The sequence below is a fragment of the Amphiura filiformis genome, chromosome 18 (genome assembly GCF_039555335.1).
Source record: "Amphiura filiformis chromosome 18, Afil_fr2py, whole genome shotgun sequence".
Taxonomy (NCBI): domain Eukaryota; kingdom Metazoa; phylum Echinodermata; class Ophiuroidea; order Amphilepidida; family Amphiuridae; genus Amphiura; species Amphiura filiformis.
The window spans coordinates 21803054-21828187 of record NC_092645.1 but is presented as its reverse complement, the minus strand read 5'-3'; the positions used below and the strand labels follow the sequence as shown (position 1 = coordinate 21828187).

General features: G+C 37.7%; 1 protein-coding gene across 1 annotated transcript; it reads left to right on the top strand.

Annotated features, from left to right (window-relative positions):
* Nucleotides 1-1697: 1697 nt before the first annotated feature.
* On the top strand, nt 1698-19142 carry LOC140139989 (uncharacterized). The gene is made up of 4 exons (XM_072161795.1): nt 1698-1851; nt 5194-5406; nt 11815-11968; nt 18821-19142. The coding sequence occupies exons 1-4, from the start codon at nt 1788-1790 to the stop codon at nt 19125-19127; spliced, it is 738 nt and encodes a 245-aa protein (XP_072017896.1). The 5' UTR covers nt 1698-1787; the 3' UTR covers nt 19128-19142.
* The last annotated feature ends 5992 nt before the right edge of the window (nt 19143-25134 follow it).

Below are 25134 nucleotides of genomic sequence, written 5' to 3'. Positions count from 1 at the left end.
GGCCTAAATGAGGATTGAATATGAATCAGGGCCTAAAAGTTGGGTTTTAAGCCTTTTCGAATGCATTTAATTTTTTTTTTTAAATGGATTAATGTTGTCCCTCAGTGACTCTGTGCGCATTTGGCCTGCACCTCTGTTCCGTTACTGTGTTGTATTCTTCTGGTATGTGTCAGTGTCAGAGGAGAGTTTGACTTCAGGCAACCTCCATGATCTGACTCACATCTCCGGCAGGGAAAACGGAATGCAGAAATTACAGTAACGACACGAAAACGGGGGGGGTAATGTGTGGTATAAAAAGATGTGATAGGGTGTTGAGGGTGGTTGCTAGATAGTATAGTTCATCGTGTATTTGAATGCTTAGGGCTAGGCCCATAAGAGTGGGCCCTGAGTGAGGTCAGTAAAGTGTGTTGGGGGAGACTTGCACGTGGGTGTGTGACTAAATGTCATAATTATGTACCAAATGGCTTCCCAGATTCCCAGATAAGGTCAACATTATTGTCATTTTTACATTTTGCATTAATGTTATTCAATGTTTATCATCGTGGTCATCGCATGGAAGTTAACACCATGTTATTTCAATACTTGTTGTAGAATTAAACCCTGTTGGTTTTTCCATCGGTTTTAAAGGATGTTTGGGGGTTTTATGGTCAAAACCTGCTCCCAGAAATGGCCTGACTGACATCTAATTCCCCAATAGCATTATGTACATGTGTGGCACTCATATAGCTATTATAGATATAAAAATTAAAAAAAAGAAGATATCCTATTTACCTCCGACAAACCCATTGATTACAAAATAATGATACGGACAACAGTCATAATCATGTCAAATACAGTCATATTCATGTCTTCTTGTTGTTCATTGCTAGTGTCTTTTACTGATAAGGTAACCAGACAAAAACTATGACTTTTGTTGCAGGCCTATATAAAATTAGCAGCATAAGATTTATTTCTATAACACCAAGTTAAAAAAAAGGCAATGTATTCCCTACCAATAGACTGGACTGAGCTATGAAAGCTCACCATATTCAAAATGACACCCCCCCTACTTCAAAGTACAAAATATCCCGATATACAATTATAACATTCAACATACCAACATTGCAAAATATTTTGCTCATAGAAGTGACAACTCACAAAATTTGAACTTTCCAATTGACCCTTCCACAAGTACAAATATCATTACGTATGTCGTTAATTAAAACTATGTATGTTTTATATATAACTCCTTCTTGTTGTTTCTGTCGTTTCTGTCATTTCAGCATTCTCTCTTTTACACCTGTCACCAGTCTATGCTGCCACCACATACCCTTGTTAAATTCGACTTTTAATATGGGTACATAAGGCCGTAGAAAATTAATGTTTTGGTTCTAGTCCAGAGGATTTTCATGAATTGATGAGGGAGGTTTTTTTTTTCCAATGTAAAATTAGCATTGGAGATCATAGTAGTTGTTGGTCTTTTCTCGAGGAAAGGAAGAAGCACTTTTTTAAAGTGAGATTCTGAGGGATAAACCCCTAAAGTAAAAAAAAAAAAAATTGAAAAGTCTTTAAAAAATTTAAATAATCTGACAAATCCTAGAAATTGAGGAGGGAGGGGACGAGAACCAAAACATTAATTTTATACGGCCTACAGTATGTAAATAACATCACATCCACCAGCTGCTTCTCATAATTCACTACATATACATTTAAAAAACCATTCGAACATTCAAAGTTGAAGAAACTTCTGTTTAGATACTATACAAAATTACTATAACGTTGCGAGCATCGGTGTTGAAATAGGGAAGATGAAGTTAACGTTGTTCTTAGGTTTCATCGCTCTGGCCGGAGACTTCCTGACTGTTAACGCAAGTAAGTACATCACAAAACTAACAAGAAACTTTTGAGGAAACTCAATATAAATAGAAATGTAACTATTTGCATCTGAATATTGAAAATGACGTTTTTCTAATACTTCGGTGACTATGTACAGACTTGACATTTAATATGGAATATTTTTCGCAAAATTCCAAGACTGGTTTAGATGGAGTCTGCATAGACCCCACGGGCTAAATATTAATTGGGGTGTGTCGGGGAATGGTGTAAAATAATTGTTTGATAGAAAATGTGCTTTCCATATGTTTACATTATGGTGCTCATAATGTAGCGAATTTGTCTAAAATGGCGGATTTAGGGAGGTGAATTTGAGATTTGTGGGGAACACATTTTCAGACTTCATGCAACATGGTTCTGTTATTATCAAATTTATAAGCGGTTTGAGGTGATATTTCGTAAATTTCGACAGCAACTGGCATTCATCACAGCTGAAATTCACTTACAATGTACCAAGTTTTTGAACAGGGGAGGAGCTTAAAATGGGGCTCTTACAAGCTGTACGTACTCAGAAAGTTTGAATGGCCCCCTGGGGTCAAATGTTATAAACTTACGGTACAAAAACAACTGTGTGGATTGTTTCTTTGTGTACAGTAAGTTTATTGTATTTGGCCCCAGGGGACCAGTCAAACTTTCTGAGTGCGTATCCCTTTTAAGAGCCATATTTTTCTAAACTCCTCCCACTTTAAAATCTGGTAGATCACAGGTGCATTTCAGTTCAGACGAACACTTATTGGTATTCAGGTTCAGTAAAATCACCTCAAACCTCAATGAATTTGATAATATCAGAATAATGTTGCTCAAATTCAGAAATTATACCCCCACAGAAATCAAATTCACATCTCGTTAAATCCGCCATTTTAGGCTAATTCACTACATTATGAGCGCCATAATATAAACTAATGGAAGGCACATTTTCTGTCACACAATTATTTTACACCATCTCCCGACACACCCCAATTAATATTTAGCCCGTGCCGTTTATGCAGACCTCTACCAGACCAGTCTTGGAATTTTGCGAAAAAGTATTCCATATTAAATGTCAAGTCTGTAGTTCTAGATCTTAATAAGAGTTCAAGTGGGTATGTTAAAAGTACAGCCAACTAACCAAGTGTGTTGACATGAGCAAAGATAGTTATTTTAAAATTACCATTATGATTGAAAGATCAAAAGATCCAAGCTCCCAGAGTAAAGATGGAGATCACTTTAATTTACCCGGTAGGGTAGGTGTGTGGGGGTGGGTGGGTGTGGGTGTTTATTATACAATAAAAATATTGTGAACTGAAGCACTAACTCGACTGGGCACTCTAGTATGTCATTATGGAAGGTTTCCACCAAAAACACTTTTTTAATTAAACTTGCTAGACACTTATTTGATGTCAAGGACACTTGGGTTAAACAAAGGCGAAAAATATCAAAATTACCTTATTTGCATATTGAATTGGTGGCCATCTTGGATTTTTGGGTGTCGGATTTCAAAAGAGTTAAGGTACAAAACGAAACATGCTAGAAACCGGGCTAGAAAACCAAATTCTTTTTTAAATTAAAGATAAAAAGCAAACTTAAAAAATGTTGGCGTTAGAGGTGAAACCTTTGTAAATGTGTAATTGTTATGCTAATTGTTGAGCAAACTGTATAAATTGAGAGAGAGATTATCCACATGCCATTTTGTGAGATAACCCGTGTACCAACTGTGAACTCAGGTAGTCCAGTGTTATGACATAACTCTCCAGCCAGAGCTCTTGACCGGTAATCGTGAGGTCCGGGGTTCAAACCTTGCAGAGTTCAAAGTTGTCTACTTTCTCAATTTATTTTAATTATGTCAGTTTGGCGAGCATTATAAAGTCATTTAAATCATAATTTCATGGGCTTGCGTCATTTATTTCCTTGTATAATAATGAGTATACGTCTCGCATTGCCAGGGTGAAGCATAATTATGTCATGTACATTTTAGAAGGCGCATTAATGCTAACCCTATCAGGGCGCGATTCTGATCAGTTTACTCTCTTATGGGTGGTCTGCCAAAATCGCCCCCCCCCCCCCTTTGATCGTGCCAAACTGAAAGTCTTTGCCCCCACCCTTTCGACGTGCCGCAAAAAATGAGAATTGAAAATAATCATGCAAAAAAGGTTATTCTTGTGTTTAACTTTCTTGTATTATGGTTTGAAAATCTATTTCTTTAGTTTTTCTTTGTATTATGAGGAAAAGTATGAGAATGTAGATTTGCAAACCCTAATAAAACAAACATAAGAATAACTTTTTTATGCTTATTTTCAATTCTCACAATTTTTGTCACAATATAATGAAAAAAAACAAAAAACAACAACAACAACAAGATTCCTTTTTGAGGAAAATTATGAAAATTGAAAATAAGCATCTAGAGTATAGCTATGCAATGTTGGGATCAGACATTCAGCTCTCAACATTGTTAAAAGAGCCGGGGAGCTGGACGTGTAAATAAAACGCATAACTCTATACCCACATAAAAACTGTAGGTCAAGCTAGAAATGGCGAATACCATGACGTATTTTAAAGGATGTCTCCGGCAAACACAACATTATGCCTAAAATGATAGAAAATCAAACACGAATTAGAGAATAAAGGTATTGTTTTTAGCCGCTGGAGTGTATCTATCGTCTCATATAACACGGGCGACATCATTATTTTAAGTAAAACAACGAGGCGAAGCCGAGTTGTTTTACGCCAAAAATAATGATGTCGCCCGTGTTATATGAGACGATAGATGCACCGCAGCGGCTAAAAACAATACCTTTATTCTCATTCTTAAACACTTCAATTCAAATAAAAAATATCATAAATATTACAAATTTTAATCAAATTAAATCCTACATTTTGCAAAGAATTACATAGGGCTTAAAATCGATCAGTCCCGTTGTTGCATGCGCCTCCGATTGGTTCAAATAGCGAGTACGCGTATCGCGTCGATGCACACGCGCTGACCCGTGTGATATCGTGTCATATCACACGAGTAAGAACCAATAAGATTGCAGGAACGTTCTCAAGTGTTTAAGAATCACTCATATTTATACACAAAAAAAACGAATTAATACAGCCGTCTCTCAACACGCGATATTCAAAATTCCCGGGCGCCGAAATTGTCCAGTGCAATGGCGTCCTAGTAATACAATGAAGGCTGACAACAATTGAGCACAAGTAACCATGACGTCATTGCAATAGACAATTCCGGCGCGGACATTTTGAATATCGCGTGTTGAGAGTCGGCTGTTTTCATTCGTTTTTATGGTCAATATGAATTTGTACAGGACTAAAACGTATTTTGGTATTTATTTGCTTCAACAGCATGGAGTGACACGACAAACACAACTGACTTGGAAGCGCTCGTAGACTCCATGATTGATCGGTTTCAAGACACAGTGGCTCTTCGTGATCCAGCACTGATTGTAGCGAGATACACTAATGATACAATCTACAAACGAAGTGGTAATGCAGGGAAGTGCGACAATGATACATCCCCTGGTAATGTGAGTGAAACAATTGCACATGGGCCTGAAGGTAGGTACGTTGTTCTTTGGTGTCAGGCAGGGCCGAATTTGCCTTTTTGGGGTCCCTGGGCCAGGCCAAAATGTGGAGGCCCCCAAACGCACCGTGAGGAAGGCATGTGCACTCAAGTGTTGGTTTAGATATCAGATCGACGGTGTAGGCGGGAGCATTACAATTTAGGACAAGCATATATTTTACTAGGACATTTCCGCGCGAAACGCGCGAAAAAATGGGGAAATTCAATTTAAGACTATTTTAGCCCAAATTGAAGCGGAATTTTGCTATATAACCGGCCAGTTCGCGCAAAGCGCGCAAATTTGGCAATTTTGTACCCTATTTTGGCACATGTTTTTTCGGCTAAAATGGAAGATCCACACGGCAATTTTTGGGGCCCCAAACCCATCTGGCCCAATGGTAAATCCAGCCCTGGTGTCCGGTAATAATTGATGTTATCACTTAATATCGGTAAGAGTAGGAATCTCATAAATACATTTACTTTTTGAGAACTAAAATATCGGTAAGACCCGGTTGCTGCATCAGTAAGAGCGTGATTCATACAATGGGCTCTTTGAAATCCATACATCCGGGGCACATCGTCTACACTAGGTAAATAATTATTTTGTATAGGCAGTGAAACGAACCGGTCTATAAAGCTACCGAGAGTCACAAAATAACTCCGTGCGGTAAGCGATTGGTATTGGTATTGGTTTTTGTACATGACGAGCAATTTGAGAACATTTCCGTAGAAATCGGTGGCCAAAAAAAACACCCACCAATATTTGACCTTTGTGCTTATAACTCAAGAGCGTTATGTCGCATGTAGGTCAATACTTACCAGTACATCCCAGTAATCTCGGTACATCTCGGTACATCCCGGTACTATACTTTTTCTGAATCCTTGCAACGGGGTTTACTTTAACGCACAAAACACGGGTATTTACGCGTTCACACACTTTGCAGAACCCTTCAAATCCAAAGTTCAAAGTCCAACGCGTACACAATCTTGAAAACGTACATATGTTCATATTACAAGATTTGAATATAGAAACACCCAATATTGTTAAAAACGTTTTCCAAAATAAAAATAAAAAACCCTTGGGCAATGTTTTGGACCCCTTCAGAAGAAAAATTCACAAAGTAAATGGTTCACACAATTTGAAAATACCCCTTCAGCAAAAAGCTTTAAAAAAAACCCTGCCTTCCAATGAGAGGAATAATTTGGTGTGCTTGTTAACCAGATTGGAGCAACTTTGAAATTTGACCACTGTGATGACCTTTAACCTTGAATATGGCCGGAGTGCCGGGAATTATTTTTTGTTAACATCTTGAATGTGATATAGGACCATAAAAGGAAGCTAAAAAGTTGGTTTGGTAGAGTCCTGGGGGTGTCATCATTAACTTCCTGTAGATACCGGACTACTATAGATTGACTGGCTGCTATACAATGTCGAAGTTACGTAATAAATCGGATTAACTACCATAGCAATAGGTGAAAGCAATTTTGAATATATCGCGCAGCACTTCAAGCAGATTGCACTCATCACCTGTGTATGTCTGCAATCATAGATAGAATACAATACCGGTCTTTTCAAAGACAATAATCTTACAGGTACCAGTGATCAGTATGGTATGGTTCAATGCAGAGGTACCGCGTGAACGTACCAATGCAGCATGCAGCGCGGTATATGCAAAAATTGTTTTAACCTAATTGCTATGGTAGTTAATCCGATTATTACATAACTTCGCCAGCGAATAAAAAATTGCTTTATAGAAGTTGTGCATGACGTATCATACCGTAAATATGACGGACTGTTCAAATGCATTCAAAAAGCATGATTGCAATCTACATACACATAACAAAATATGAAATTCACTACGATCAATAGGTTGATGACAACATTATCATTTTGATTGAATGGACTGCACTGCGCCATGATTACGGTGAAGGACATTGGTTCAAATCTCTTGTTTGAGCCAATCAATAATTTCACGCACAACCTCTATACGTAATTCACCTGTTGTTCATGCCCTGAAAATTTGAACAGAGTTTCCTAGTGTACCCACAAGATGGCGACTGTGACGTCACACTGACGGCCTCAATTCCTGGGTTATTTTGTTTTTGATCCTCTGGTATGAACGTTTTCATTCGCGAATAAAATGTCAAACTTTTGGGGTTTTTTTTGGAGTGGAACCATCACAAACTACGGAGAGATTAGTAAATCGACATAAAGAAGGACGACTCTTGACATGATTTACGGTGTGTCTTCCAAATGTTTGATAATTCTGAATAGGAGACACGAAAAGGTTGATCAAGCAGGTCTCACGTAAGCTGCAAAGTATACATTCAATGGAATTACAAAACTAAACGAAACTGAAACTGAAAGTATATGGTGAAGAAAGTGATAACATTTTCCATAGAGTAATTTTTCACTAAAATTGAAAAACAGTTAGAGGATACACCGTTCAAAAATCAAAATTAAAACCTTCTTTCAGAATCGGCTATATTTAATGTGACTGTACACCACGAATCAGCCGTAAAGTCGGCCCCTGTCAATTTTGTTTTATTTCGTGTTTAGAAAATATCTATAATAAATTACTGTAACTGGCGATGGAAACTTTTACGGTTCCCATTATTTACGATGCAAAGAACAAGGTTGTGCGCACCCCAATAAAACGTCAAATTTTGTTTTTGTTTACGTAAAGGGGGACAAATTAAGTGAATTAGTTCCAAAAGCATTGAAAAGGCCTTTCAGGCTAAAATAACAATGCCATATTTTTCACTCGCATACTTCTTTTGTCTCATGCTCCGGTCACTACATCAACTATTACAGAAACTCATTAACATGTATTGTTTATTCAAGTAATTTGTCAACATTAGCATGTATTCAAAGGGTAGCTGTTTTTATGGAGAGCCTATTGTCAACAGTAGAGTGTTTGTTCATTAGTTCAAGTGTTTGATGCTTTTGTGTTGAAGGACAAATTAATCAAGGTTGCCAAACCTGTGGTTTGGTAGCCCACATGGGTGACTTTTGAAGATTTTCCTTGAGACTTTCGACAATCCCCTGTCCCATAGTAACATATGGTTAAGTAAAAATATTGGGTGACTTTTCAGCAATGCAGGTGTAAGTCTGGTAAGACTAAGCATTTGGATACCTTGAAGGCAAAATTTGGACATTCTGGCTGTGTACATACGAAAGAATGTTTTTTTTTTTTTTTTGGGGGTGAAATTTTCTTTCGGGGGCTGATTTAGCAAACTAAGTCATTGGGAGGGACCAAAGACCACACTGATTTCAACTGGAATAGTCCATTATGGGTTGGGGTGACCACTACTATTCAAAAGCTAAAAAAATGTCATGATCATGTTTTTAGTTAAGATTAGTGTTACCTGTAGGGTCATGATAACAGGATCGGATTAGCATTAGGATTAGGATAAAGAATACAGGATTACAGTTAGGGTTTAAAGCCTTAATAGAGGAGTTTGGTCAAATTTGTATTTGGTTATTCTTTGCTAAATATTATAAAATATAATTAGTAACGACTGTCATGAATGTTTTCTGGTAATTTTAAGCCAAACTATCAGGTAAATGAAAGAAACCCCACTTACTATCTATGTCGATTATTTAAAGTCATAATTATGACTTTAATTCAAACTTGTTCTGTTGTCCTAAAAATACAATGAATTTGGCTTAATCCAATTAGGTGTGAGTTGAGACATGTGTAAACATTACAAATAGGTAGGTAAGGATTATTTTATGGTATTTCATACACTCTTAGATAGCGAGAACCAAACAGATAAAGCGTTAGAAATCTAAAATATGCATTGATTGTGTATAATGTGCACTCCGCGTACTACGCGCAGTGCTTTCACACGGTTCGCGTCGCGTAGACTGATTCATTTTTCGGGCGGGTTGATGCATTTATAGTTGGTTCTGTTTTTTTTAATTTTTAGCGATAACAAAATATTTTTTCGAAATGGACTGTAAATAGTCCACTTTATTTTCATTTGAGCCTTATCTAGTAGTTGATATTTTTGGTGGAAACCAGGCTCGAAGTTTAAAAACGTGATTTAAGAAATGTATTCCTTTGACAATGGTAGTGATAATGATTATGGTGATGATGATGATGATGATGATGATGATGATGATGGTGGTGGTGATAATGATGATGATGATGATGATGATGACGACGACGACGACGACGATGACGATGATGATGACAATGACGTAAATTGTAATCAAAACTAATTAATAAAGAATGAACATTCTCCAGCAAGCTTATTTAATTGTGTCTAATTTAATCGATGTGCCATGTTTACATCTCAAAACATTTTAAATTTCTCTGGTGGTGAACCATTACGATTTACAAGCATTGAAAATGGTTTACCATACAATAATAAATATATATTATTAGTTTCTTTATCTATCAAGCGGTCAATCGTGACAGATGTGTGCAGTTCTATGAGGGTAAATCGAGTGTAAATCGTACAGGGTTAAACATCATGCAATAATCACCTTAAATTTATATTTTGTAAAAGAGTGCGCACATAGATATCGAATTTCTTGGTGGCACAGTCGGTAAGGCGCTGGGCTAATAATCTAGCGATCCCTTGTTCGAATCACTGTCAATGTTTTTTATTTATGTTTTAAATGTCATTACCATCGGAAAGGAAATAAACAAAACGCAAAGTCCGGAACTAGTCTTGGGACACTTGAGGACCATGAACCGTATTCGACCCCCCCCCCCCCCCGTAACAATGTTGATCTGGGTCTTCTGATCAGCCTCCGTGTTCGGACTCTGCCATTTTGAATCCTAATTTGTTTGGTCACGGGAGCCTAGTAGAACCCAACATTGATTGGTGGGGAAGGGGGAGGGATGGGGTGTCAGCAAAATGTTAAGGTTTGATCACTTCATTTGCATTCTTAATAAACAAGTAGTAACTTTCAAATGAAATGACGTTTAGTCAAGTATTTGCTTAAACATTGATGGGGGGGGTAAAGGAATGTGAAACATTAATGTTACATTATAGTTTTGCCTGTCTTGCTCGCGTGTTATGTACAACCAAACACGCATTTTTTCTCGCCTCATAATATTTTACAATGTTAGCTTCTTTTAACACACAGATGCATAGCGAAGCATATAACTGTCTCTCTTGAGGACAACATTAGAACTTTTACAATGACACAATTTCCAGTTCATTTCACTAGGATCCACAACATGCCCATCTATCAGGGGAACAGTTCTTAAAACCCAATACATTTATACATTCATTGAATGACCTTTGAAGATTTGGGTACATAAACTCATACTCTGCAACTTGAGGTCCCATTTTGCACTATGATTATGTAATTGAGGTTCTTGGACTGTGCCATTGGACATGGCTCTTGTGGTCCATAGTGTTTGCTTTTAAAGGATACCTTACGTAACCAAATTAAATCGGCATACTCCTCGCAAACATGTTGAAGGTCGAGCAAGGTCTGCTGACCTTTTATAACGAGAGGCAAATTATGTACTACGCATGTTTGTGCGTAAGCACACTTGGTTGTCATATACGCGTCTTGTGTTCGCATACGTTTCGCATTTTGAATAATATGCGTATAATGCGCAATGCGTTTTGGGCGTTTAAACGTTACAAGTTTGTGCGTATGTGTATGCACCAGTGAATGCCATATGCGTACAAGGTTTGGCAAGTCATACGTTAATTATTATATGCGTGCGCGGTTCGCGGGGTGCGTATGTATATGTATACACTTGGGTATGTCATACTGTTCAGCAAGTCACGCATTCAGCATTATGTGCGTACGCAGGTGAGGAAATGCGTAATCATGTTTATTCACTCGCGTATATCCTACGAGTACACTGCGTACAATGATCGGCGAGTCACGCGTTTATCAGTATGTGCGTCGGCATGCGAGGTTGACAGGTGTATCATGTAACGCGTGAGTTTGGCGCGTGCGGTATCAACAATAATTATTATGAATACTGCCCTGATAATTCTAACACATGGAACCTACTTAATACAAGCGGTACTATTATATACATGTATACACGCATTACGTTCTATGTTTAAAAAACCTTAACTTTTTTGGTGTACACCAAAAAGCCTTGTTTCTGCAAAATAATGGACTTTCAACAGTCCACTTCGAAAAAATATTTTGTTTGATAATATTGTTATAAAACATAATTTTTTCTTCTCGCGAATGACTTGTTGCTCGAGAAACTAGACAAAAATAATTGTGCACTTGCGTTGATGTTGATGCGTCTAATGCACTCCCCTTCGGGGCTCGTGCATTAGACGCATCAACATCAGCGCAAGTGCATTACTTTGTCTAATTTCTCTCCCAACAAGTAATAAGCGTTCATTAACCTATAATTGTATTCTAACACGGCTTCAATTATTTGCTTTATGCTATTTTTATACAGAGGTGCTACAACTTTATCGTGATTGGTTTGATTCCGGAGTAGCCACAGTGGTATTAGAATGGATTGATATTGGCACCCTGGGACCTGACTACGTCTATATATTATTAAAACTTACGGCCTATGATGTTCGTGGTGAAATTGTCGAATGGGGAAAGTAAGTTTCAAATTAAGTACCCTTCAATATTTACGATAATTTTTACGCTGGTGGGAGTGGAGTTTTAAGGAAGGAATCCTATTTTGAGGGGGTGGGTCTTAAGGGGGAATTTGAATTTTTTACTTGAACCTTACTTGTACCATGAAGGGGAATGTCAAGTTTTAAATGGAGAAAATGAGAAAACAAGGTGGGTCCGAAAATGTTGACGAATTTTTTTGTCGATTTCGCCAAAAGGCCCCCCCCCCTCCCTTGCGTAAATATTGAACGGTATCTTATGTTGTTAAAATGTGATGCGATATAAAAATTGTAAGTTGTAAATCTCGGGGCCGGGCTCGTTTATTCTGAGATATGCATGCAGCCAAATTAAAACGCAATTTAACGCATCATTAAAACCTTACAGTTCATAAACTCGGGGTTATCAGTCATACGTCTTTCACATAAACACCGGTAGCACTACTATATATTATGGTATACTATCAACAGACTCGCGCTGCGCGCTCGACTGCTCTCGCTTCGCGCAAGCTAATGCTGGTTTAATACTTTCTGCCGCTTGCCGCTGAGCGGCATGACGCTTCATCATGCCGCTTGTACTTTTCTGCAAGCGGAGCGGCACACCGCTGAGCGGCATGACTCTGAAAGCCACTTTAGCCGCTCAGCAGCGCTCCAAAAACGTATTTTGATTTCATACGTCAAAGCGGATTCAACTCCCAGCGGTGCTGCCGCGGCGGCAAAGCGGTGGAGTGATCGATATTTCAAGTATAATCCTAGGACAATGTCATGGGTAAGTGGGACACACTCTGGGGTAGGGGGTAAATTTGACACATATTTATGATATTATTAAATTAAAAGAACATAATACAGCAATATATAATCACCCACTTGAAATCCCCTGACTCGCTGCACTGACCAAAGTTATGGACAGATATTGGAGCTGCTTTTGCTGTTATCTGTCTTTTACATATCAGGGAGGTACGAATACTTGCAGATACCCCACCTACTCAGTTTTTAGCCTACATGTAATGTATATTATTCTTGATTGACAGCAAGTAAAAAAATATCCGCCAAGTGGTTTAGCTTTAATGCCCTTCGGAAGAGAGCGGTCTACAAGTGAGTGATAGTCACTAAAAGTTGCATTCGATTTACACAAGGTATTTTGCAGGCCATACCGTGCCCTTCCTTACTAAAACATCTAAGTGCGAATATTTCCAAATATCTAAATTAGCTAAAAATTTAGGACATGCTACAAAACTATATTTTCTAGAATTTCAGAGAGTACAAAAAATATTGGCCGGTTATTTTTCACACAGTGACGTTAACTATGCAATGCCCTCTATAACATACACTGTTTGTAGAGGTCACACGTTAATGGTGAGAGCACTATGTATTGTTGTATAGGAAAATGAACAGTAACTGCAGTATGTACTGCAACGTGCTGTTTTAGATGAAATCCATATACACCCTCCTATGGAAGACCTACCTGCCAGGGAAGGCATGTAGATTACAAATAGAATCACTAATTCTAGTAACCCTATTTCTAGATTAATAGCGGGTGCATTAATTTCAACTGCAATAGCCCATTAGGGGGCTATCATTTTCTTCGGAAGGGGGTCCCAAATATACCAGGGTGGTCATAGAAAAAATAGGGGGAGTGTTATATAATTATTAAGGGCTGATCCCTTGAAATTTCCGCGAGCTGAGCGAGCATTCTTTAACATAACATTCAAAATATGCGCACAATCTTTCGTTATAATTATAATAAAAATTCTTTACACTTGGGATCGAAATTTGAACGCACTCCGCACATTTTCTTCACTCTAAAGTTTTGGTGCGCTCCGTGCCCTTGTTCCGGCACGCTTAATTTCTTTCTGCAACCATAATGGGCCGCAATATATCACTAACCGCATAGTCCGAGGCAAGGTTCATTATTGTCAGGGTTAGGGTCTTATGGTTAGGGTTAGGGTAAGGGTTAGGGGTTAGGGTTAGGGTTAGGGTTTAGGGTTTAGGGTTAGGGTTTAGGGTTTAGGGTTTAGGGTTAGGGTTAGGGTTAGGGTTAGGTTTAGGTTTAGGTTTAGGTTTAGGGTTAGGGTTAGGGTTAGGGGTTAGGGGTTAGGGGTTAGGGGTTAGGGTTAAAGGGTAAGGGTTAGGGTTAGGGATTAGGGATTAGGGTTAGGGTTAGGGTTAGGATTATATTCGTATTTATTACTTTATTCCGTAATCAATAAGTATCATAAACAAACACCTTTCTGGCACAACGAATCATAGCACAGTCGTGTTGGCATTATACTATGGGTACATAGATTGTGGGTTCGAACCCCAGGTAAACCGTTGTAGAATTTTAATTCTATCGATTTCTTTTTATTTTATTAAGTAAGAGGAAATAATAATGGTAATAAACTCGTGTTATATCTAGCCTCATAGGCCTATAATTGAATACATGAATACAAAACCCACCCAAGTCCATTAATTAATTGAAGTGGGTCTTCAGACCCCACCACCACCCTTATTCCCCTATATACTGAAATATGCACATTTTGTCAGATATTCAAAGAACAGATATATAATGAGAGGACATGTTGCTTCAAAACGTACATTTTATCCACCCATCACTTTTCAAACACAAATTAATCATCTACTATAGGCTACTATAGAAAATAGTCTATATACAATACTTTTCTCTGAATTTCATAACACTTTGTATGCTAAGATGTCCAATATTCACCAATATCGCATAAATATTACACATACAAACTTGGGTAACTTCTAAAGACATAGCCATGACAAAGTTAGGTTGATGTATTATTACCGGCCTTGCTTAACAAGGAATTAAATGAATCTGTAGCTGTTTATATGTGACCCATCATGACAAAACCCGTCATACGTCGCCACTTTTGAAGATACATCCCAATAAACATTACATTAAAAAAAGGAATTTTGACGGGAAAATTTTATATTTTCATGGACAAAAAATTTAGCAAATATGACAAATGATATTCCACTCATATTAGCGGTTTACTGTTTACCTTCAGGAAATCAAAAGTCTTTTCAACCATTTTTGTGTGTATATATATATACTGGACCTTATAAATCATCCTTGTATATTTACCTTTCAACACGTTTAATGTCACTGGTGATGCAAATTATTGTCACCTGACACTACATTTGAAAGTCTTTCTTTGATTCAAATACTGGCATTAAGGCACGTGATCGGCAGATTTGACGAATGTAACCATCCCTTGCTTTCTGCCCATATACTTCTCACTGGCTTCAGACACCAACTTTATCACTCTTTCCACTGATTGTGTGTGGCATGGATATTTGGGTACATTTAGTGGGACATTTACTATATCTTTAACCTGCTCATCAGTTAGGTGCTTTGTCAGAGGTGGCTCCAAACTTGATCTGAGGGACTTTGAAAAAGTGTATAGTCTCATCTGTTGGGTAGTCTTCATCAGGAAACGTGTATCCTTCTGCTTCATCATCACTATATCCCTCTACTTCTACATTGGCAAGCTCGTCTTGTACATCTTCACCTGTGCCGTCAAAATGCTCTGCAACATTGACCGCGTGTTTCCGTGCAGAAAGTATCCATCTAACAGCCCCTTCACGAATGATTTGAGTGCTGTCAGCTGTCATTGCAAGGAGGAGGTTTTCTGGGTGAGCAGAAAGGGCATTTCTTTGCATTGACCTCTTGGCTATGTTCTTCTCAGTGGTTTTCAAGTGTTGCAAAAGTTTTATCATCTGGAAGAAGTTTCTAGGTGCATCTGTGATAGAAGGATTGCTTTTGATTGTAAACCACATAGGGGCGTAGAATTCGACAACAATATTTGCCAATCTTGTCAGTCCAACAGAAGTTCTGATATACAAGCATATTCGTTCTGCAGTTGATAGCCAACGTGAATGATTGAGACCACCTGGTCCATAGAGTAGATCTTCTGGCCAGTTACCTGAGATCACAGCCATCCAAAACTTGTACAAGATTTTTTGATCCCAACTTAGATCTTCAACTACTTCATCAGAAAGAATGGGGAAGTCTGGATTGCGGATTGGTTTGAAATCAACAATGTCCCTTGAAGATAGGTGCTCTTTGAGTTAACTACCGATTTTTCCACCAAATGAGGTTGGGCCTGTGGTACATGTAGGTCCATCATAGTGAGTAAACAAAGCTCTGAATGGTAACTCATTGCCATGCAAAAGACAAATTTGCCATTGGAGTGGTCTACCAAGGAACATCTCTTGCAAATGCTCGCCAACCAACATTGACGTTTGTCCCATCAGCTCCAACAACCTTGTCAGGCCATGGGATAACTCTGTTAACTCTGTTTATATATTTTGTGTTACTCCCCCATTGGATGTTGTGTCATATTTTCCCTGTTTTTAATTTCATGGGATAAATGTTGCCAAAGCCATCTACAAGTTCATAAAAGAACAAGACTTAGTGAGCAGATGCACGGAAACACGCGGTCAGTGTTGCAGAGCATTTTGACGGCACAGGTGAAGATGTAGAAGACGAGCTTGCCAATGTAGAAGTAGAGGGATAGTGATGATGAAGCAGAAGGAGACACGTTTCTTGACTACCCAACAGATGAGACTGTACGCTTTTTCAAAGTCCCACAGATCAAGTTTGGAACATCGGCTTACAGCAAAATGATAGATTGACGCAAAGAGCCTGTCACTGAGCCACCTCTGACAAAGCACCTAACTGATGAGCAGATTAAAGATATAGTAAATGTCCCACTAAATATGCCACACACAGAGCGATAAAGTTGGTGTCTGAAGCCAGTGATAAAGGATATGGGCAGAAGGCAAGGGATGGTTACATTTGTCAAATCTGCCAATCACGTGCCTTAATGCCAGTATTTGAATCAAAGAAAGACTTTCAAGTGTAGTGTCAGGTGACAATAATTTGCATCACCAGTGACATTAATAGTTTTGAAAGGTAAATATACAAGGATGATTTATAAGGTCCAGTATATATACAAAAATGGTTGAAAAGACTTGATTTCCTGTTAAACAGTAAACCGCTAATATGAGTGGAATATCATTTGTCATATTTGCTACATTTTTTTGTCCATGAAAATATAAAATTTTCCCGTCAAAATTCCTTTTTTTAATGTAATGTTTATTGGGATGTATCTTCAAAGGTGGCAACGTATGACGGATTTTGTCATGATGGGTCACATATAAACAGCTACAGATTCATTTACTTCCTTTTTAAGCAAGTCCGGTAATAATACATCAACCTAATTTTGTCATGGCTATGTTATTAGAAGTTACCCAGTTTTGTATGTGTAATATTTATGCGATATTGGTGAATATTGAAATTCAGAGAAAAGTATTGTATATAGACTATTTTCTATAGTAGATGATTAATTAGTGTTTGAAAAGTGCTTCTGGGTGGATAAAATGTACGTTTTGAAGCAACATGTCCTCTCATTATGTATCTATATCTTTGAATATCTGACAAAATGTGCATATTTCAGTATATAGGGGAATAAGGGTGTGGTGGGGTCTGAAGACCCACTTCAATTATTTTTTAAAGTGCATATTTGTTCAAGTGGGGTCAAGTGGAACACCTTTTGGCCATGGCCGATTTGAAATAAAAACCTTCCCTATTTATGACCCGCCCTAATGTGTAATGTTGATAAGCATTCTGCCATGTAATATAAACCACACACGTTCCTTTATTAAACCCAATTTTTTTTTTTTCAAAAGTCACTCTCCAGCAATGAATGTGTTACAAGTGGACTTTTATATATGCTTGATTTCAATCAATGTGTTACAAGACTCAAATCACGGAATTGGGTGGTTCTTTCATACATGCTATTTCTCACATGTTCAATAGACACAGATGATGAATTTGAGTTGTTCTTTCATACATATGACAGGCCTATGTATAGCAACAATTTCCCATGCTTGACTCAATTTGGCCAACGTATGGACTTGGGTGGGTTTTGTATTCATATATTCAATTACATGTATGTACTATGTGTTATCGCATTGCGGCCCATTATGGTTGCAGAAAGAAATTACGCTTCCGGCACACACCGACATCGCCTGGCTAATAATTACTTTGTCAGCAGAGATACTAAAATCAATACCCGGGATCGATACATGTGAATGTACTATGCACGAGTTTGATATGAGACGAAACTCTTTGGATACCGGGGTAGAAAATGATGAATATCTCCCGTAAATGATTTCGTATAAAGAAACCAGATATGGTTCCTTGCACTTGAATATATAATTTGAACAGATATGATAGTCGTTAGCTTGCGTCTTGAGAAAGAAGCTTGCGTCTTGAGTCAAAAACTGACAATAATTCTGATTTCTATGTGCCGAATTATATAGCGCAGTGTATAGGCCAATCGCGGAGGTAGTCTAAAAGCATATGACCTATGGCGTACCATGCTCGACTCACACACAACAAGGTCAGCACCGGTCTAATCGGGGCTATTGTCAGTAGCCTTAGTCAGATGTCCTTCGGCACATTATGCGACTCAAAACTATTAAACAGGTCGATACAAAATGGCCATGCGTAGCGGTGGATTCAACCTACCATGGCGATTTCTGCCATGAAGATATCGGGGCGATGACACTGTGCGGCAATGAATAATTTGTCTTGAGTCTGTGTAGGCGGAAGGGGGCGGTCATACAATTTTTCGACCCAAGTTAGGGAGGTCGTAAAAAATTAGCACACGATAGGGGGGGTCATAAAACTTGAGTCCGGTCACTCACCGACATATGTGGGACCCCCTCCCCTTCCTAAGAAAATGATAGCCCTCTAATAGGCCTACTCGGAAAGGCGCATCTTAGCTTAAACGTGAGACGAATTATTTGTTTTAATATTTACAGCAATTTGGTGATTTTTCGAGCTGAGGACGGCGGCTTCAAAACCTACTTGAAAACGGAGACGTTGGAATATGTCAGACCAAGAACACCGATATATGACGAAGAAGAACATGAAGAAATGGCCACCACGCCCAAGCCAAAGAGGAAGAGGAACCAGAAAAAAACAACCAGGAAGATGAGGATATATCAGAGGGGCTGGAGACAACACCAAAGCCAACATCAAGACCAAGACCCACGCCAAGATCAAGAAGAAGAACAAGAAAAGATAGACCCAGCAAACACAAAAACGTTTTTAAAACGTTTTAAATAAGATACATTTTGGGTTTTGGTTTAGGTAAAAACGTTTTAATAACATTAAAATGTCGGGTTATATATATAAAGGTCATGAAATCGTTTTAAAACGTTTTGTATGAAAACACACTACAACAATATTTTTAAAATGTTTTCGAAATGTCATTGTAAACTATTTTTGCAAACATTTTTGGCCAAATATTTTGGCAACACTTAAATAACATTATGTTAAAATATTTGCACCCAGCAAACACAGAAATGTTCTTAAAATGTTTTTTACAAAACGGTTTAATAACATTTAAATGTCGGGTTATATAAAGGTCGTGAAAACATTTTAAAAACGTTATTGTAAATATTTTGGGCAAACATTTTTTGCAAAATATTTTTCAACCCCAAAATAACATTCTGTTTAGAATGATTTGTACCAAGTTTTCAAAAATGTTTTTGGAATGTTATTAAAACGTTTTTATACCCTTTATATAACCCGACATTTAAATGTTTTCTGTAAAACATTTGTGTTTGCTGTGCAGTAAATTACCAACAAATGTTATTTAATGTTATGAAAACGTTTTATACCATTAATGTACCCTTTATATAACCCGACATATAAACGTTTTCTGACAACCTTTTATAACCTTTTGCGAATTATGTCGAAAACGTGTTGTGTTTGCTGGGGAGACAACAGTCCCTGAAAAATCTGTTTGATGTAGCCATATGATAAATATACAGGCTTAGACATTACGTTTTGTAACCTGAGAGATTTGATCATGTCTCAGCTCCTTTTTCAACCAAATCGATGGTAATAACTCTCAACATTTAACTACAAATTGCCTCAGGCAAAACTCACTTCCTGTGAACCAAATACTACACAAGGTCATTCTTATGTAACTCATTGACCCATTTGTGTTAAACACTGCCTCTAGCTATAATGACATCCTTGTGATCTGGTCAGCTCATTGATAGATACGAACTTCAGGAGGGAATTCAAATTTTGATCAATTCTCTCCAGGTAGTGAAACGTAATGGAATTGGCTGAATAAGTCATTTATATTTTAGGTAGAGATGAACTGTGAGAAGGTGGTGCCTGGCCTTCGTGTAATTTTCGTTTACTAACTGTAATCGAAGGGCCAAACCTCAAAAACGTACTTAGGGTTTGAATCCCATTGCACCCTGCGTACAAACTAAGAAAACCTCCATTATGCAGTTACTGTCCGTTTTTCCTATTCAGTGCACACACAGCGCTCCAATTGATGATTGACCTCTAGCTCACTCACTGTACTGTAGGCATAGGCAATGGACTAGTTAGTGGGCTGGTGGGAAAACCCTTCACCCAATAATAACCATAGAAGCTCACATGTGAATTATAATGTTCATCCTTAACATACTACAATTTGAAGTAAAAAATGTCACGGGAAAGCTGTTGTCGAGCTGTTTTCCCGAAGAGAGTCTTCCAAAATTTCATAACAGTCGGACATGTAATTTCAATGGCAAATTGTGCTCAACAGCTGACTCGCGATAGCTCCGACTTTGAACGAGCACCATCGTGTGATCGGTTTGATCAATTTTCGCCATAGAAGCTGTAAATAAACTTCAATTCTTTCCCTCTATGGTCATCTAAAATGATTAGAATGCGATTTTGGGAAGATTGTTGTCGAGCCCTCCCAAATATGGAGTTCTGACTGCCTGATAGGGAGCTAAAAAAATGGAAAAACTTTTTCCAAACAGTGTTAAGTCTAAAATCACATGTTTCTCATTTACTTGTGTGATACGATCACAATAACTGTGACAAGTTTGACATGAGTTGTACCATCCACATGGCTGGATAACAAAACGCAGACTATTGTTCTCGTTTCGGAAACAAAGGCCACGCTCACTATTGTTACTGTGCGTTTGCTTTGTAATGGTGCATCCAACTGAAATTATAATACCTATTTCATCACAGCACATTGAATATCGCACAGGTAAAACATATGTTTATGAATTTAACCAGGGCTATGAGACTCATCCCTGATTTAACATAGTTGAGCTGTTTTCAATGAGGTTTATCTTGGTTTAATGGGGTTTAAGTCCTGCAAAGGTCGTGGTGAATTCTGCTGTAGACATGACTGCATAATGCTTCGTTCGCTTGCGTATTGTATATGACACAATATTGGCTTGGTGTACTGTTGCGCATTTACTTCTGCATGTATCACCTCTAAATCTAAGATGGCGTCCAAAATGATCGCAATTTTCAGTTGCTACAATATTCTGATCGTAATTCTCAACAAAAACACGTAATGACGTAATCATGACCAGTGCCGCCGAGAGCCATTACGGGCCCGGGGGCAATGTGAACTCACAGGCCCCTTTGATCAGTGATGACGGTGCATGACTTCATAAGTGTGTGGGGGTGTGTTTGGGGGGTGCGGTAGCAGTGGCGTAAATTTCTTTGTGACACGGGGAGGGAGTTTGGTGTAAAATCCTGAACATATGTTGAAGCGAAGCAGGGCTATCTTGTATTTTATTTTAAATGCACGTCTCTTTCTTTGTTTTTACGGGCCCGCTATACTTTTGTTTGCTTTTGATGGGCCGTAAAGAGCAAAGAAAACAGACCTTATAATGGACCACAGTACCGGCCGTGATGGCAAAGAAAAGAGACCGTAGTGGCAGTGAGCCCGTAAAAAGCAAAGAAAATATACCATATAGGCTCGTAAAGGAAAGAAGAAAAAAAAAAGATTAATAAGCAAAGAAAAGATACCTTAATGGACCCATAAAATGAAAAAATTAGACCTCGGAGGGCCCGTAGAAAGTAAAGAAGAGATACCTTAGGCCAAGAACAAGACAAGAAAAGAGACCTTTGTTGGCCCATATACAGGGTTCAAAAGAAATACCCCACCTAAAATTACAAAACATTTCTTTGCATAACTTGACATTTATTTTGTTAATTTGAAAAATTTAAAAGGTGTAAATAGAGGAATCGTTTTTCAACCCTCACAAGGTTGTTTCATTTGCAAAAGCAATATTTTTGGTCAAAAATAATCACATTTCCCAAAAATGATGCTTTCAGAAAAAGTTGCACTTTACCACATTTTGTACAAAACGTTCTCGATATTAATGTTAAGGTTGATTTAATTATTGTTTTTGTCCTTCACTTTTCTGTCTCTGATCCTTCAGGCACCCATGCAACCACCATTCAGTGCAAAAACAAAGATTTGTTGAACTTAATTTTGGCGTAAAATGAGATTTTCTTTGATGTTTTTAATCAGCAGTTGTTTCAAAATGATAAAATCACTAGGAAGGAGAAATGAGCTCTCCACGCATAAATTTGACCAAAAGGGTGAACATTTACCTGTATTGGGTCAGTGGAAGCATCTTGCATTTTGATTTAAAATGATGGCTTTCTTGGATAAGGTGTATCACTCATGATGTGGCCACAAGAGATTGGCTGCATGCAGTTAATTGGCTGGATGCTGACTTCCAACCTCCAATCTTTGTTGGCCATTTCTTCATTGTCATGTACGCCTTTATTCAAAAGAGCAGTTGCTATAGGTCTTTGCAACCGTTTCAGTCTACCATTTGCAAGTAAATTGTTCATCTCTTCTATCCATCGGAAGAAATAAGCATCACACTACAAACCTTATTAAATACTCCCATGTAGTGATTTTACCATTTTTGAAGCACCGACTGAAAACCCCATTCATGTCAAAATCCATGTCAATGAATCATTGTTTTATACTGAAAGATGATTGCATGGGTGACTGGGTAATCGGATACACAAAATTTAAGAAAATTAACTAACAATTAAATCAATCAAAACATTGATCACGTTGATATCGAGAACATTTTTGTACATTACATGAATAGGATGTTGAAAAGTGCAACTTTTTCTGAAAGCATCATTTTTGGAAAATGTGATAATTTTTAACCAAAAAAATGATTTTCCAAAAAAAAGTAAATTGGGAGGGTAGCAAAAGATTCCTCTATTTACAGGTTTTTAAATTTTTCAAATCAACTAAATGTATGTCAAGTTATGCAAAGAAATGTTTTGTAATTTTAGGGGGGAGTTATTTCTTTTGAACCCTTTAGTAAAGCAAAGAAAATATGCCTTAATTACCTTTTACGGGCCCTTGAGGTCCCTTTTCTTTGCTTTTACTGCCCTATAGTAAAGTATGCTTTCTTCACTTTTTACGGGCCCCCTAGGACACCGGGCCCCGGGGTAACGCACCCGGTTACCCTCCCTTGTCGGCGGTACTAATCATGACGTAATAATTGTCATTGGAAAGAAAATAAATGGTCCTTTATGTTGATATCAAGGTTAACGGTGACATTTCGAAGGTGTTTTTTTAATCAAAAGCAGAGTTTTACACCCCGGGGGGGGGGGGGCACTCCAACTTTGGAGGTGAAGCGTATGTAGGGCTGTTAAGACCCCCTTTTTCAGCATCGCTGTCACCCAAAGACCCCATATTTTTTTACGAACACATGCTCGCTCCGCGCACTGTCACCCGAAGACCCCTATTTTTCCATTTGATCTGTCACCCAAAGACCCTTACAAGTTCAATTTGAACAGCAACTTTCATTTATCACTGATTTTGTTACTTATTTTGAAAAAAAAAACCAAGAAATTTGAAGCCATTTAGAACTAGAAATTCGATTTTCGAGGTTTTTGTGTTTTTGTTTTGGTTCTCACCCAAAGATTCCATTAAAAAAAAAAGGTCATGTTCTCACCCAATGACCCCATATTTTTACATTTTGCTCTCACCGAATGCCAAAAATCATGCTCTCACCCAATGACCCCATATTTTTTTACATGTTGCTCTCACCGAATGCCCCTTAGTGCGAAAGCGCCAGCCCTACACCTATATCCATTTCAAATTGAAGGGCCCCCCCCCCCCGGGTTTACACATTTATATTTCATTTATTTAACAATGTTTAAGAATTTAAATGTCAGTTCCTTTTAGTGAAAATTTGACTTACGCACATATGCAAATTATGTGAACAGTATACACTATTCATTATAAAAGTAGTGTTTTTTGGTACACAAAGTGGCTGCCCGATACTAGTTATAGACAATATTTTGAATATATCGGTTGATTATAAGCCCCGGTCATGTGGTGTGTGGTTTTATTTTTACTAATCAGCTTTAAACTATTTGGAGGAAACTGTGACGATAACCTTCAAATCCAATGGCCGCCGTTTTGGTATGTAAACGATATTTTGATAATTGATTTTTATAATTACTTAATGGATGTCATTTTAAAGCACGTGTTTATATTAATATATAATATCATGTATACGTATAGATAATTGAATGAATTGAAACGTTTTTGACAAAATAAAAGCATAATTACATGCATATAATTATGCGAAAAATATGTACCTTTTCTATTTCAAATAAACTATGTACGATATTAAGAAAACAAAATGTATTTTATTACAACTTTGTAATATGCCTTTTAAAATATCTAATAAAAAAATCATATATAGGGCCTATACAGGTAACACAACTTCTAAGTTCCCCGCTAATACTTTTTAAAATAAGTCAAAAAATATTTTACTGAATATCAAAATGCCAAAATGTCGAATCAATCGTCAAACCTTACTAGCCAGAGAGTGGTCACCAAATTGAGTTTTTTCCCTTAACTATATGTAAAGCCCTGTTTGTTTTACCCATGTGGACCAATTTATAGCGTCACAAATCATTGCGTTCAGTCACAATGGTTAATTATGTAAGAAAAGAGGCCGTTTTAAAAGTTGCACCTGAGCCATAGCACAAGTTCTAAGTTCCCCCTAAATACTTTTAAAAATAAATAGAAAAATATTTAACGAAATGCAAACTTGTAAAAAGACATGTGTATCCTTATTTGCTTTACACCTATGGAACATTATAGCGTCACACGTCATTGCGTTCAGTCACAATTATGTAAAAAAAAAGAGACCGTTTAAACTGTGTTAAAAGCTGCATCTGAGTCTATAGGAGTCAACTCTCAAACAATTCAGCAGGCCAGGCTTATTCAAGTGTTTGTTCAACAATTTTTCCTATACCTTTG